This window comes from Arctopsyche grandis, chromosome 9 (assembly GCF_051622035.1).
Source record: "Arctopsyche grandis isolate Sample6627 chromosome 9, ASM5162203v2, whole genome shotgun sequence".
NCBI classification, from domain to species: Eukaryota; Metazoa; Arthropoda; class Insecta; order Trichoptera; family Hydropsychidae; genus Arctopsyche; species Arctopsyche grandis.
In genome coordinates, this window is record NC_135363.1 from 27,240,811 (window position 1) to 27,256,520 (window position 15,710).

General features: G+C 33.4%; 1 protein-coding gene across 1 annotated transcript; it reads right to left on the minus strand.

Moving 5' to 3' along the window:
* Positions 1 to 7,379: 7,379 nt before the first annotated feature.
* LOC143916724 (microtubule-associated protein 1 light chain 3 gamma-like) lies at positions 7,380 to 13,689 on the minus strand. The gene is made up of 5 exons (XM_077437947.1): positions 13,517 to 13,689; positions 12,047 to 12,102; positions 10,993 to 11,127; positions 10,728 to 10,871; positions 7,380 to 7,710 (listed from the first exon to the last, which is right to left on the minus strand). The coding sequence occupies exons 1-5, from the start codon at positions 13,605 to 13,607 to the stop codon at positions 7,702 to 7,704; spliced, it is 435 nt and encodes a 144-aa protein (XP_077294073.1). The 5' UTR covers positions 13,608 to 13,689; the 3' UTR covers positions 7,380 to 7,701.
* Between the last annotated feature and the right edge of the window lie 2,021 nt (positions 13,690 to 15,710).

A 15,710-nucleotide genomic window follows, 5' to 3' on the forward strand; every position in this document is an offset into this window, starting at 1 on the left:
TTATACATATATTGTTCGAGATTCGCGGAGCTACGTCTGGTCAGTGCTGATATATGGATGCGAAACGTGGACTCTGAAGACTATGACGATCATCCACATCGAAGCTTTTGAGATGTGGGTCTATCTTCTAGATGTATGTATGCTCAAGATGCCATGGACCTGTAGGAGTATACTCCTATAGGTCCACGTTGTTGTGATATATCACAACTTTGCTATTTCGAATCAAAGTCAGTGATCTGATATATTTCAAAACAACACACAAGTCTTACGATGTCATCATCATCGTGCTCCTGTACAAACATGCAGACCTAATCTCGCCTGGAATTATCTTTGGTACTCGAGGGCAACGACTCATTCGACTATTCCAAGAGAAAGATTTCAACTCGCTCGTTAACCCATTTGAACCCACGCGGTCAGTTATGAACTTACACCATGTATGCCAGCGCGGTCGTTCACGGCATTTTACAATTTTGCGTCGTAAAATAAAGGGATCACTCAGACCGGCCGAAAAGCCTTTCGTTACGCTTGGTTAGATGTTGGTGATGAATTTTAAGAAAGTCACACGAAATTAAATCAGTTCCTTTTGGAGTTTTGAGGGAATAACATCGAGCGCTTTTCGACTTGCAGATATGTCGAAGAGAAAACATACGTGTAATGAACGGATTTACGCGGGTCTTTATGCAGAGGGCGTGATACGTCGTTATTCTTCCAAGAGTCGAGTTAGGTGGAAACGTGGACTAACCTTGGGATAGTTATATATGTGTATATAGTCGGGGAGGTTCCTGACTGCAAGTCGTCTGCGTTGATAACAGCTTCTCCGGAAGCTGGCTCTGCGGTCGGGTCACAGCAGCGGGAGGGGGGAGGCAGGAGACAAACTCCGTACTGCCTCGTGTGGACACAAGATGGCGATCTCTGGGCGTCTCTGAAGACGCTCGGCGGAGATGCTGGAGGGAGGTCCGTCCCGGCTGACGGCTGGATGTAGAGAGAGCGCGTCTCGATACTTCTCGAGAGGGGTATGGTGTTTGGCGCGGTAAAGTACTGGTGCCAACCTAAAGATTACTACCGCTACCAACTGACGGGACACTCGGGAGAACGTCGCGTTACATACGTAAGTTTTTGATTTTTACATATTTTTTATTTATCTTTATGTTTCTAATACAGTAGGACTTATTGTATAATATGCATAAGAGAAATTGCGTTTATATATCTCATATTCCTGAAGAAAAAAAAAATCAAAGTCGACGGAGTCGTATATGACTCCTTGGGATAATGACACATATTTTTTTCCAGAGAATGCAATTCTACTACTGCAGAGATACGGGAAGAAATTGATAATTGGGACGAGTCTCAACTTCCGGATTCCATATACATACATATTACCACACCTGGAAACTGATATTCGGTTAAAGAAAAAAGTAGGGTGGAAATCAATCAACCATTTAGTATAAATATGTATAATAAATATATGGGTGGGTTTGATCAAATGGATAACCATATTTCTAACTATAACATAAGTATTAGAGGGAAAAAAATGGTACATGCCTATTCTTTTTTGGAACATCGATGTAGCTGTGAATAACGCTTGGATTCTTAGCAAAAGTTTTGGTTGTAAACTTGATAAATTAGGATTTATCAGACAGGTAACAGAGACGTTGTGCAAGTGTTATGGTCAAAAACGAAAACAATTGGTCCCATTTAGACCCGGCAAAGTTAATCAAAATCAAAAGGAAGTTGGAAGACATTTGATATTGGTCAAACAGAAAAGGAGAAATTGTGGACACTGTAAAAATAAAACGTTTTCCGCTTGTGATAACTGTGAAATTCCATTGCATGACAAATGTTTTGTACCGTATCGTAATAATTAATTATTTTGTCTTCACGTATTTTGTTTTTACGACTTTTGAACCCAAAATCTCGTTTATGACATTTCTTCTTTTAAAAGGGTGCACCCTTTTTTTTGTTGACGATGTGTATATGTTACAATATATGTACCTACGTGTGTTATGTTATGCGATTTGAAAATATCATTTTATCGAAGAGATGCGTGTTTGTTATTTTTAAAATTAATTTTATAATAACCAGTGAGAAAGTATTATAACTGATTATGTGACTCCATTGTGATTTTTGTTTTATTTTAAAAAACATGTTTCATTAGCCCCAAAGGTCGTTCACGACACCACCTTGAAAAAAATTAAAAATGTTGAAAAATCAATTAATTATCCATCCCTATCCTATAAAAAATATTTCCCATGAAATAACTCAAAGATTTTGGAAAATAAACGAAAAAATAGTCCTGGGCACATGGGACATGTGTTTTCACGCGAGCTCTGGGTTCAAATGGGTTAAACGAACGACGTCCAGCGCCGATGTTATCACCCAGTTCCAAAATTAACGACATTTAAATGCCTCTGAAATACCGCGACTAATTCGAGCGGAACGTCGAAATGTAAGTACCACGCTCGTGTACAAACGACGTCCGGACGTGATGTCATCATACAGCTAAAGCACGTGACCTGAAGACAAAGACAGCACGCATCGAACTACAATATATAAACCGATGCACCAGCTCCAGACGCCAGAGAGTGAACCCCTGGAGTTCAGCCAGTTCACTTCTCCGAAGCTGAGCAACTAGCTCCTTTGTACATACAATACCTCTTGTATGAACTGAATATGAATAAACGATCCTCTTACAAACACAATCGTATTTCCATAGGCCGGGTTACGGTCACAACATAACCTCCCGTCCTATAGAGTCTATAGTATAGACCAGCGTTTCCCAACCGCGAAACGCGGACTCGCGTACCACTTGATAGTACATAACGCTAAATTGTACCACCATATAAAAATGATTGTATGTATTTCATGAAATTTGTTTTTGCAAGTGTAATTATTATATATAGTATTTGCATGGTAAGGAATGTGAAGACAGGATACACGCAATATATATGTAGATCTGTTTTGGAAAGTAATTTTATGGAAAAAAAATTTTGTGGAAACAATTATAATATGCTCAAAGTTTAATATATTTATCTACTATCTTGTCATACTTCTAGTATTGATAATAAAAATATTATTGATTGTTTTAATAAAAACACAAAATTACAAGGTACATATAATTGAGATCCTTGTACTTAGCTTTTTTAAATTTGGTTCAAATGATGCGAGATTTACCCTTAAGTCTGGAGCTGGATTCAATCAATTCCTATATTTGTCTTATTAAAATATATGAAGAGAAAGCTCTCTTAACCAGTTCAGTGCTAGTAAACGGCGACAGGAATTTGAGCGCTATGTCATAAAGCTGTTTATATTCTTCACTAATACCTAGCCAAAAATTAATAACCTTATTTATTTCGAATTTCAGTTTTTAAATGCTATAATTTGAAAGTTCAATCAAGTTCTCTTTTTCCTTGGTAGCTGTCCGAAAATGTTCATTATCAAAGGGGTTTGAAATCAAATTGTTTGCTTCTAAAAGGTTTGGGGAAGCACTGCGTAAAAGACGATTTCAGCCCTATTAAATATTCAATTATTTTTTCACGTACAAATATCCCGAGACATACGACTCTTGTTTTCAGATAAGAAATTATGTAAAGTTTCAAATACTTCAGTTTGATCATTTTCGATACATAAATTCTAAAAATCTAATTTTCTAATCATATGTACTTTCAATTTTATCTGGAACATTAAAGATTATTACCGAACTGTTTTCATTTATCAAATTGAAGTTATTTATTTATTGGAGCGTGAACACGTTAAATTTAAAAATGCACTCCAAAATCCATGCCGGATCTGAGGAAAACGTATCGATTGCCAGATTTTCGATCATCGACTGTTTGTTTTTTTATTAAATTTATTTTAATCGAAAAAAATATAATATTCAACCAATTGAATTGTCGCCATGGAAATTTTATTTTGTTTTCGAAGTTCCCAAACAAAGATACAAACTTACAAAGTCTCTTTCCAAATTATATATTAGATATAAAAAATATTTCTATTTTTACTTACCTCTTATTATGATTGTAAATCATTCATTCCTGCATGTCCACCATTACTGATTTTTTTTCGCGTACCACCAACCATCAACCGCATACCACCAAGTGGTACGCGTATCACAGGTTGGGAAACGCTGGTATAGACCAAAAAAGTCACAAACGAAACTGTCTTCAGTATGATAAGTAGAGGTAGGATAGTCACAGTGCTATCCATTGTTCGGCAAACCTTTAACAATGCATTTACAACCTTTGAACAATACACGGCCCCCTCAGGCTCCGGTGACTAATGATAAGGAGAGGCAGGGTACTTGTTTCTGTCATTAAGCAGAGAAAGATGGAGTACCTCAGATACATGATACGGGGTCCAAAATATGAATTTCTCCATTTGATAACCACGGGAAAAATATAAGGTAGAAAATGGATTGGCAGGATGAAGATGTCTTAACTTCGATAAATGCACATGTGGACCGATATGAGTGCCGGAGAACTATTTCGAACCGCTGAAGACCGATTCAATTTTGTATTTTACACAAATACTAGTGGTGAAATTAATATCAGCCAAATATCATCAAATCATGTCCCTACCTTAGGGGGGTTGGGCTGACCAAGGCTCTGGTCCCGTGGCTCGGCATTTGGGGTGTCTGGGAATACCCAGATTGATTAAAATATACAATTACGAAAGAGATCGATTATTACTTGTTGATTTCTCAGTGGTGCATTTAATTTATACCTGCTCGAACCGACAATTGTTCATCGCATGATGACCCATCATTTTTTTGTTCTCAAAAACTTATATCAAGGATTCAAACACTTTGAAATATTAATGTGTTTTTTCATTTAGTTTTTTCACACCATCGTAGTGTGAAATAACCAAAGTTGCACTATTATATTTAAGGGCTATTTAGCTCGGAAAATGATATTAAACTCTGATGCTTCTCGTAGAGAGACTTCTCATAGCTGAAAAAACATACAGTAGTTTATTTGATAGATAATTTAGAATAGGAATACTACTGAGATTATTTAGTTTTCAAATATCGTGTTTTATAAGTGATAAATATAAATAAATATAATTATAATTAAATTATAAGTGATAAATATAATTAATAGATAAATATAATTGGTATCATAAACATAAAATCAAATATTACAAATCAAGAAAATATTTAGAGCCTCATGTCTGTTTTGAGGAACAAATGTAGTTTTACGAAATCAAATTTCGAAAATGTATGTGTTGCTTGAAATCTGGAGCTGTGTTCAATTTATTTTCGCATTTGTTTTTAATAAAAATATACAAAGAGGAAGCTCTCTCAACTAAGGGAAACATTGCAGTCGTTGCTTGTGATACTTGTTGTCCATTAATGTTTAACAAGAACGAAAATCCATCTGATGCGATCTCTAGTGTTTCCCAATGCATTGTATGGAGTCGAGACATGGACACTGAAAAAGAGAGAAAGGGACATGCTAGATGGATTCAGTGCCGGTTTTAGGGGGGGCTGGGTCGGGCGGCGCCCGAGGGCGCCAAATAAGTTAGGGCGCCACACGATGCGCCAAAGGCGCTTTAAAATTTAAAATTAGAGCGCCAAAAGCCATACAAAATTGTAGATTAGAGCGCCAAAGGCGAAAGTTTTTTCTAAGGGTGTTTAGAAAAAATTGCCCGAGGGCGCCATTGGGTGTAAGGCCGGCACTGGATGGATTCTAAAAGTGGTGTTGGAGACGAATGCTGCGTATCCCTTGGACGGTCCATGGAATACGCAGCATCGGTCCATGATGGACCGCAAGACGCACGAACATCTCCATTCTCAAAGAGCTGACAGTTTCAGAGAGACTCTCCACAACATGTTGGAAAAGGGTTATTTTCTACTTTGGCCATATTGCCAGGAAGAATTTGGAAAGTCTGGAGAGGCTGGTAGTCACCGGAACGCTGGAGGGAAGGCGAGCGAGAGGACAGTCTCCCAAGATCAAAGAACTGACTGATCAGACCAAATCAAAGAACTGACGGGATCATCTCTTAATTAAAGCTGCCTCCAACTTGACACAGAACCGGGAAGCGTGGAGGCGGATCGTCCATCAAATTCCAAATGACATTAATGACCAGAATTGAGCAAATGAGTAAGAATAAGAATGTTTTAAATGAATACGCACAATAATGTCACGGGAATCCTAATTTTTAAAATTTTAAAATTTAAGTGACCAACGACTTAAGGCCTGTTCATACCTATCCAGCACGGACCGGTAGCAGCAGCTATCCTGCAAATACGGACAGTATTCTTTGGTACATACATATGGACGCGTATGAGTATGAATGCGTCCATATACATAACAAGAATACTGTCCATACTTGCAGGGTACCTGCTTCTGCCGGTTCGTGCTAGATAGGCATGAACAGACCTGTAAGTATATTCTTGATTTCCAATTTAAAATTTTTATTTTTTATCTATTAAGCATTATATTTAACAATTATACTAACGTGCTTCTCATATATTTTACATCTATGTATTATCATATTTAAATTGTAATTCTTTACTTCCCATTTCATATGATATTGGCCCAGTAAAAATATTTGAAAGTTCCGTTTTTCGAATGATATTATTTATATTGTTAATGATACGATTTAATTGGATCATTATCTGAGTTTATCAACTCGGTGCATCTTACAAACGTCATTAGATTTATATATGTACATATATAGTATGTATGTACATATATACATATATAATCAAAGGTTAATAAAAGTATCACATAAACGTCTATTGCATTTTATCAACATTTAAAAATAATATCCCTCTTAAAGACGAGCACTTAACAAAATAAAAATTCAGTTATTGCTTAAAAAATATATTTATTGAATAAAAGAAATCATTAAATATGTACATTGTACAATAACTTCTCAAAATCAATGCTAGTGATGTTATAAAAAAAACTATTTTCTATATTTTAAGAAAATAAAAGCACAATAGACAAAATTATTCATCTGCAAAAGAAACAGATGGTTTATAATTAATTAAAATAATAAATAAATTTATTTATGTACATGATGTGTTTAGCACTTAGTATAAACTATGTTATTAGTATGTTGTATGTATATATATATATATATATATATATATATATATATATATATATATATATATATATATATTTATATATATATATATATATATATATATATATATATATATATATAAATATATATATATATATATATATATATAAATATATATATATATATATATATATATATATATATATATATATATATATATATATATATATATATATATATATATATATATACACCCAAATATGAGTCTAAATAATAAATTATAAAATAAATTCTATAGAGTAGATATGAAATAATTTTATGATTGTGTATCCGAGTGTATTGTATATTATTACATTTTTGTAACATAAATAAGTAAATCAATATTAATCCTAATGAGAGACAGTAATTAAAAAAAAACTGAACACAAAACTCACAAATGTAAATGCACAATATACATACATATGTATAAAATATATTTCACAACTACGAGTAATATATTTTTATTATTGAATCACAATACTAACAAAATACATTAATATACTAAAGGTAAAATTAAACTTATACAACAATAAAATGCTTCAATACGACCACTGTTACAAAAAAGGGTATATTATGATTGTATTTTCAAGTTTCAGTCTTTTCCAATGGACGTCTTCAGAAAACACATTTTCAAGATTTCTGTAATTAGAAATATTCATACATTAGTGAGTTCATGATACGCTTGGACAATCGATTCCGGTCTACAAAATAAACCCGGGGTTATCTGTTTGGCGAACAAACTTTAAAATTCCACTGAACGAAAAGCAAAACGGTGTAAAAATCCTACAATTCTATTTATAGCGAGATAAAAGTGCATTGAATGAACAATAGTTGAAAGTTTTGTTGTACTTTTGACCCAAACCGATGATACATCACACATACACGTGTCCAATCGACTTAATCATGAGAAAAAATATACAAATTTAAATGCAATAGACATTTGCACTGCTAAATTAAAAACATTGCTATCTTTGAATTTGTGTTTGTATTTAAAATATCTGTTTTGAATGGAAGAAAATAATGTAAACTGTGTATTACACGAAGGAATATTGTTCTTTTTCTAAGCAACACAACGATATCGATTCAAGCTATTTTCCTAAGCATATTTTGCATAGCAACATGATTTGCCAATAGTTGACATACGACCTCATGTACATACATACATACATACATATGTATCTTATCAGTTGCGACCGAAAGAGAGGGGGGGGGGGCGATAAACTAAAGGGGGAGTGTCAATTTTCAATTATATACATATATAGATGTAGTCAAATTTCAATTTTATACAGAATAGATATATAATTTCATATAATTTCGAAACAGAACTTTGTATGTATGTATGTATGTTTGTTTATTTGGTTCATAGAATCCGTGACGTTCAATTTATAAAAAATCAATTGAATATTTAAATAAATTTAATCAAATGTTTACTATTAGATTAGCCACGTTTAAGCGGTTTATATTATAAATACCGAGCGAAGCCGGGTAAAACCACTAGTGTAATATGGAACTAAGTTAACTATGGAAATCCTTTAGTATTTAAGAGTTAATGAGAGGTCTTAAGAGGGCTGGACACCGGCGCCTTGTCCATAAAAACGTATTACACTTTTCCCTTCCTCAATTATGGTACTAGAGAAATTATTTTTTAATATGCTATGGATATCCACCATTGGGATGCATCTATCGTTTTATTTTTTTGATTAGTAATTTTTTTATAGGAGCTAGGAGCCGCCAAACATCTATAAAATCGCCATCGTGCTTATTTAACGGTCGATTTAAAAAAAAATACGCGCATAGTTGCACAGAAAATATCTTTCTCATACCGATGATAATTTTTTTTTTAAATTGGTCCAGTTTCGGAGGGGAAAATAGAAGAATACGAAACCTCGATTTTGTCGATTTAAAATACGTTTTATCTGGTCGAAGCGCAACTGTCGCATTTACTCAATATATATATTGATATATATTGTCGCATTCACTCAATATATATATCGAAGAAAGGAACGGCAACAAAATTAGGGTTTCGGGTGTACAGCCCTCTTAAGTGAGTTTCGGAATGTTCTAGGACTGAATTTAAAATAAAAAATAGGCCAGTTGGCTAGGGCTGCCAGACGTCCCGGTTTTCCGGGATTGTCCTGGTTTCACGCCTGATCCCGGCGTCCCGAAAGGACCTTTCGGGACAGTCAAATGTACCGGCTTTCAATAGCTGCTCACAGTGACGTGGCTAACGGCATAACGGAAAATTATTAAATGTCGTGAGAATGAGTAAAAAGTATCGAAAATTCGACACAGTGTGTACGCGTTCGGACGCTTTCATACGATATCTAGTATCTCGAAGCGCGCACTTCAAAAGCGCTCAATTGAAAGCGCCGAGTGTGTACCGGGGCTAAGTGTTGCGTATCAAATTTGGAGTATAAACTTTTAACTAGTGCTTCCTTGTAACATACGTAGTTTAAAGTTTTACGACTTCCAAGATTTTTATTTGAAAATTGTCTAGTATTTTTATTTAAAAACCTTTCCAGCCCCGAAATTCAAAAGGCCCGCATGTGCCGCATGCTCGTGCGGCATACTAGTTACGCGCCTGGTTGCTTATTGACCTCTCATTGTTCAGATATACCGGTCCCCCGCAGTTATGAAACTGAAAAAAATTGCACGAATCTCAATCTCACCATGGATCCACATCCATGGTAAAAAAAAGCAAGAAAAACGAGATTGATAAAATCAATTTTTTTTTCAATTTTCTTTGGCAATATATAAATAATTTCATTGAATATTTAAATAAAAATAACTAAATAAACTGGAAAAAAGAAAGGTTATAAAAGAACTAGTTTATAAAATGAAGGATCTTAAATGTAATTTGTTAAGTTTACGCTATGTTAAGTTTTTTATCATTATTTTAATATCTGTGCCTATGTACCTTCTACAAGTCTGTAGCGCGGCTGTCTTCCATAGAATTTCTGAACTTTGCACGGGATTTTGAGTCTTATATGCGCCTATTTCAACTGTTTTAAGGTTCAAAATTGGTTGAATATATTACTGAGAGTTGAATGCCATCTATTCGATTTGCTTAAAACGAATATATACCAGTCAAAATGAGTTTTTTGTGGAACCATAGTGAAACCTCGTTTATGTGACGTCACGTCTGTCAAACAATGCGACGATACGTCTCAATTGTATGAAGAATGATTATTTGACAATAAATCCAAAACTACGAGGTATATTATGTATTTTATTGTTTAAAATAATACTTTATGTGTTAATTAACATATCTGGTTACTTGAGTAAATATTAAAATCTGTATTTAAGGTCGAAAACTCGATTGCCAAATTCGCGAAAAGGGTGTCGCGTACAGGGCTTGTTCGCTATATTTATTGCCGCGGGCAAAGGGTTAATTAAGGCCACAGAGCCCAAATATTTTGTAAAATGTAAAAAAGATTCATACAAGCAAATGTACATATACGCTTTCGGATGGTATATATGGGGGGGGGGGGGGATATAATTAAAATGTCCCGGTTTGGATATCAATAAATCTGGCAGCCCTACAGTTGGCCCATGTAGGAAAAGCTGTACTGTCGTATAAGATTTTCTAAAGGAGCTGTACTTCCGGAGCAAGAATAATAATATAATGTTATAATATAATAACAATTTCAATTTACGTGATAAAATGTTCCACCAAACATTTCTTGTGATGCGTATGTGATGTAGAGGAAGCCATCATCGCTTGCATAGTCGGTGTATGCTTGTGCCATCGTATGACTCATGCTCAGCATTGAGCGGTTGGCAATGAGGAGATACAACGCCTGGTGAACATTAAAAGTAGTATTAAGCGAAAGGTAGAACACTATTTATAAAAACAATAAAATAGGAAAATGCAAATGTTTCCGATATATGTACATATGTACTGTCAATGCTTCGGCTTACCTGGTTGGGAAGTAATTTCATTCTGTTCCTAATGATGACCAAAAACTGAGACATTGTAATTTCTTGGGGCACAAGGAATTTACTCTTGTCAAGTGTCGGTAATGATCTTTCCTTGTAATATCTCTCCACGATGAGCTGTTGGGAAAATTCGTTCATAAGCACAGCTATCTTTGATTCATTACAAAGTTTATAATCAATTGTTGTTTACATTTAAAAATCGGTGTATTATTTATCGATGCGGTGCAAACGATCGACAAGCGCCAGACAGACTGAACCACAGATTAACTGTACGTGTACCTTATGCGTGCGCACTGCTCGCACTTACACTAAGCGAAATCTACCCGAAGTCTCGACATACACCTACCCTGTATACGTTCTGTGCTTCTGATACTTTAGTTCCGAATTTAGCCTTATTAAACTCGCCAGAAAGATCCAACTCAATTTTAATAATTGCATCTGTGCACATCGTCATCTGATGTGCAATCTATCATTCGTGAAGTCGAGAATTGCCTTTAAAGCAGCCATCCAGTTAATCTGTGGTTCAGTCTGTCTGGCGCTTGTCGATCGTTTGCACCAAACCCATTATTTATAATACGATTTGAATTGTTTCAAGGTGAATTCGTATTCGACATAATCAATTTGTAGATATATACAAGACAAAGCTTTTTCTTTTAGAGATCACTGTTATAAGGCGTTTATTTTTAGAGACTACGGACAACTAAACTATTTTCTTCTTTATTTAATTTGGTATTTGGGAAAAAAGTGTTATAAACATCATACTCTCTTTTTTCTGAATTGGTCACAGATAAATACAATCAAAACAAGTCAAAAAAATAAGGCGAATTAGATAATAGGCATCAAAAACATTCATCTGTATGTATTTATGTATATATGTATCATACATATTATATGCATAATATTAAATATATGTTTTTTTCTATGCAATACTAGTATATAGAATGTTTACATTTATATGATTTACAATAACATATTATAATTAAATCTATTCCTAATATAAGATTTTTAATTACTTTTATAAATTTAGAACTCTTACCGGAATTTTAGTAGGAAACTTGCTTCTAATTGCTTCGACTTCATCTCTCTTACTATCTGTCGAGAAGGAAAACAAATAATGTACAATATAATTCTCATTGAAAAGCAATACCGACTCGATTGAGACGGCAATGACATTGGTGTGTAAAGTTGTTTTTCACATAGTTGGAAATATATTTACTAATTTCCTGTTGGAAATTTCAGCTGTTTCAACAAACCATTGCCTCGTATCAAACTGATTGTACGCTAATGGGGTTCAACGTTTAAACAATCGTTCACAGACGTGTGCAGTGTATTATTTTTTCCATATGATGAACCCGTAGGTCATCCAGTGATATTCTTAACAATTAACAATGGGTGCAGCTATCAGCTTTTACGAGTTGGCGATACACTCTATACAATGTTGGCATATTTAAAATATAAAAATAAATAATAATCAACTTTATTAATAACAAACCTAATATGTAAACTTCAACAGTAAACAACCACCGCTCGATATTATAATGTAATAGAATAAAATTTAACCGTAATTATTTGCCAATATTCAGACTGGTGATGTATCAAAGATGCAATATCGAACATGTCAACATAATTGATTATTATATATGTACATACATACATTATATAAATATTAACGATTTAGTATTGCTCAATATTGATTTGTTTTAATTTAATATCAAAGTTATGGGAAATGGTTGACCTATTACTATTGTACAAGTTCGACTGGAAATTATATATGTATATATAATGCACACTATTCATATGAACGCACATATAAATTTGTAAAGAATGTATGTACATATCTACTAAAAATTTTCAATAATTTTCAATACTTTTTTATGATTCAGTGTATTTACTTTTTGTTCAGATTTAAAAATTTAGATATTTCAAGTCACATATGTATGTATAAAAGCAAGAATTGTATTATTTTAATCAAAATAAGCATTCAATTTCTATTACTTAAACGACAAATGTTTTTTAAATAATATGGAAGTCATAAAACATATCTTTTTATACATTTAATCATACATTTAAAGAATCTGTTATTGGACTCGGATGTTACATATATTATTTATTTACTATTTGTTTTTTTATACATATCTTTGTACATCCTGTCTGTTGATTTTTCAATTAATAAAATAAAATAAAAATAAAAATAAATAAAATACACAGCTGAAAAATATTGATTTTTAATTTCACCCGAGCTTTCCTACCGAACACTAAATAAAAGTTTTTGCAGCTTTCATACTAATTCAATCGAACTATTTTTATTTTATTCATATACATAACCGTGAAACTGATCATTTATGGCATTTCTTTTGAAATATTGATTAAAGAAATACACTATCTGAAAACTTTTCTGTATCTGTAAGCAATATTTAATTTTGAAATTCTACTTGATTTATATGAAATGTGTTTGTGTACCTACATAATATAATATGTATGTTTTATCAGAATTAATGACACTCACCGAAATTCTTCCTACTTCCAAAACAATTTCTAACGTTGCTGTTGAGGTCGCGCTTGACGACTTTCTTAGCCGTAACACAGTTTAACGCCATTGTTGTTAATGATTGTCGCCAATAACAAAATCAGCAACGTATTGTAATTCTCAAACGAACCGATCACAACCGACCAACACCAGTATTCGCATTCGACTGCCAAATCAGCTGCATTGCCCCAAGAAATTGCAACTCGCATCTATCGAGAGTGTTCTCATAACACTTGGAAGTTGGATTTGTGATTGTTGAACAACATACCTATGTATATTCACATGTATGTATGTCTATACGAATAATAACTTAAAATGATAATTAATTAGTATTGACGTGAATATAAAACAATCACATATAATAAGATAATAGTTCAATCATATTAGCATAAAAAATAATGATGTTATATAGTAGGCGTGATAAATCGTTGATCGTGGTCATAATAGTGTTACGTATACTAAAAAGAGCCGCCGGTTAGTTGCAATCGGATTAGCATCCCAGAGACTATGTGACCGTTATAATTGGTTTCAAGGATTATATCTAGACTCTAAGTGCATGTAGGCTAAACAATGGCGACCGAGTTGGCTGTTATTAGTCCCTTCTCAGAAGTGACCGATACCTTGGTACCGTGGAACCGAATGTCGTGGGAATACATATCCGAGTACGTGACCATAACAATAGGTAAACAAATCAGACGTCGAAAATTTCCTGAGTGACCTGCCCCTTATAAGGCGGTACTTAGGCGATATCAAGACATTCTGGACTGAGCACTGCCAGAGTGTGTATCTCCTTAATCATCAATAAATGCTGTGATACGACTTTGGCCTTTTACTTGGATCCTCCACCCACCCCTACGCATCAATAGTTCACAATTTATTGAAATTCCAATGTATTTGATTTGATTTTTAAATGCTTTTTATTATTACGAAATTATGTTCACAATACATCTTATATCTATTTTAATAGCTACTGATCTACTGATCATTTTCTATTTTACAATTTAATTTAATTTGGTTAGTAATCATAGTATTGTATTATTCTAATGTTAATCTACAGCATAATAGGAAAAAGAGCTCAAAAATATATTTACAATTCAAATTCCAATGTATGGATGTATACGTGCACATATGTAATGTTTAGTAGTTTATTAAAATGTATTAATAGGGGTTTTAAATCTCAATAATTGTTATTTGATATGAGACATTGAAAATATGTACCTATAAAGCACGGCTGTAGAGTCGCTTCAAAATTTACTGACTCCGACTCTGACTTTACCTCATGCTTCGACTCCGACTCCGACTTGAACGATTTTAGTGAGATCGGCTTTTCTTGCCAACGTTTAAAATTGTTAGTAATAAAAATAATAGCAATCTTCAAAATATTAAAAATTAAAAGAATTTAAAAAATCACTAAAAATTGACGTGTCACGTAATTTATTGAATTTTATTGCTAATGAAATAGGTATAAATAAAAATTAAGTACATTCGTCGTGTATGTGTATGAATTTCATACACAAACAAATCAGTTTAATAAATAAAAATTGAGAATTGCAATTCAACGATTTTATTTATAATGTAATTTAAATTCATGATATTTATTAAGAAATTATTAAATTTCAGTTTATTATTGGGTTTACTTCAGTGCTACTCAAACTATGGTCCGCGGCCCATTACTGGTCCGCGGAGAAAGACGTAATTAAAAAAAATAAAACAATAGCTTATGTCAGAACTATTTCAAAATATAGACTGGATAGCCAAGCTAGCTTATATGACAGATATTTTTTGCATTTTGAATGACCTTAACTTATCCATGCAAGGTAGAATGTCATCTTGTTTCACAATGGCAGACATTACAGATGGGTTGAAACGAAAACTAAAAGCAAAGAAGATTCGTGTTTCAAAAGATTGCTATGACATGTTTCACAATTTGGCTGATATTATTTACGAAGGAGGAGAGGAGCTTAATATGACGTCTTTGCGCGATATAATCAGTTGTCATTTGACAAATTTATCAGAGTAATTCGATTTCTATTTTCCACCAGATGAAAAGGATGGATACGAAATCCTTTTTTGCCATGGAATGATGATATATCACCTAATTTGGAAGATAAACTAATTGATCTGACTGCAAATCAAGAATTAAAAAAAATGTTTTGAAACCAAACTTCAATTG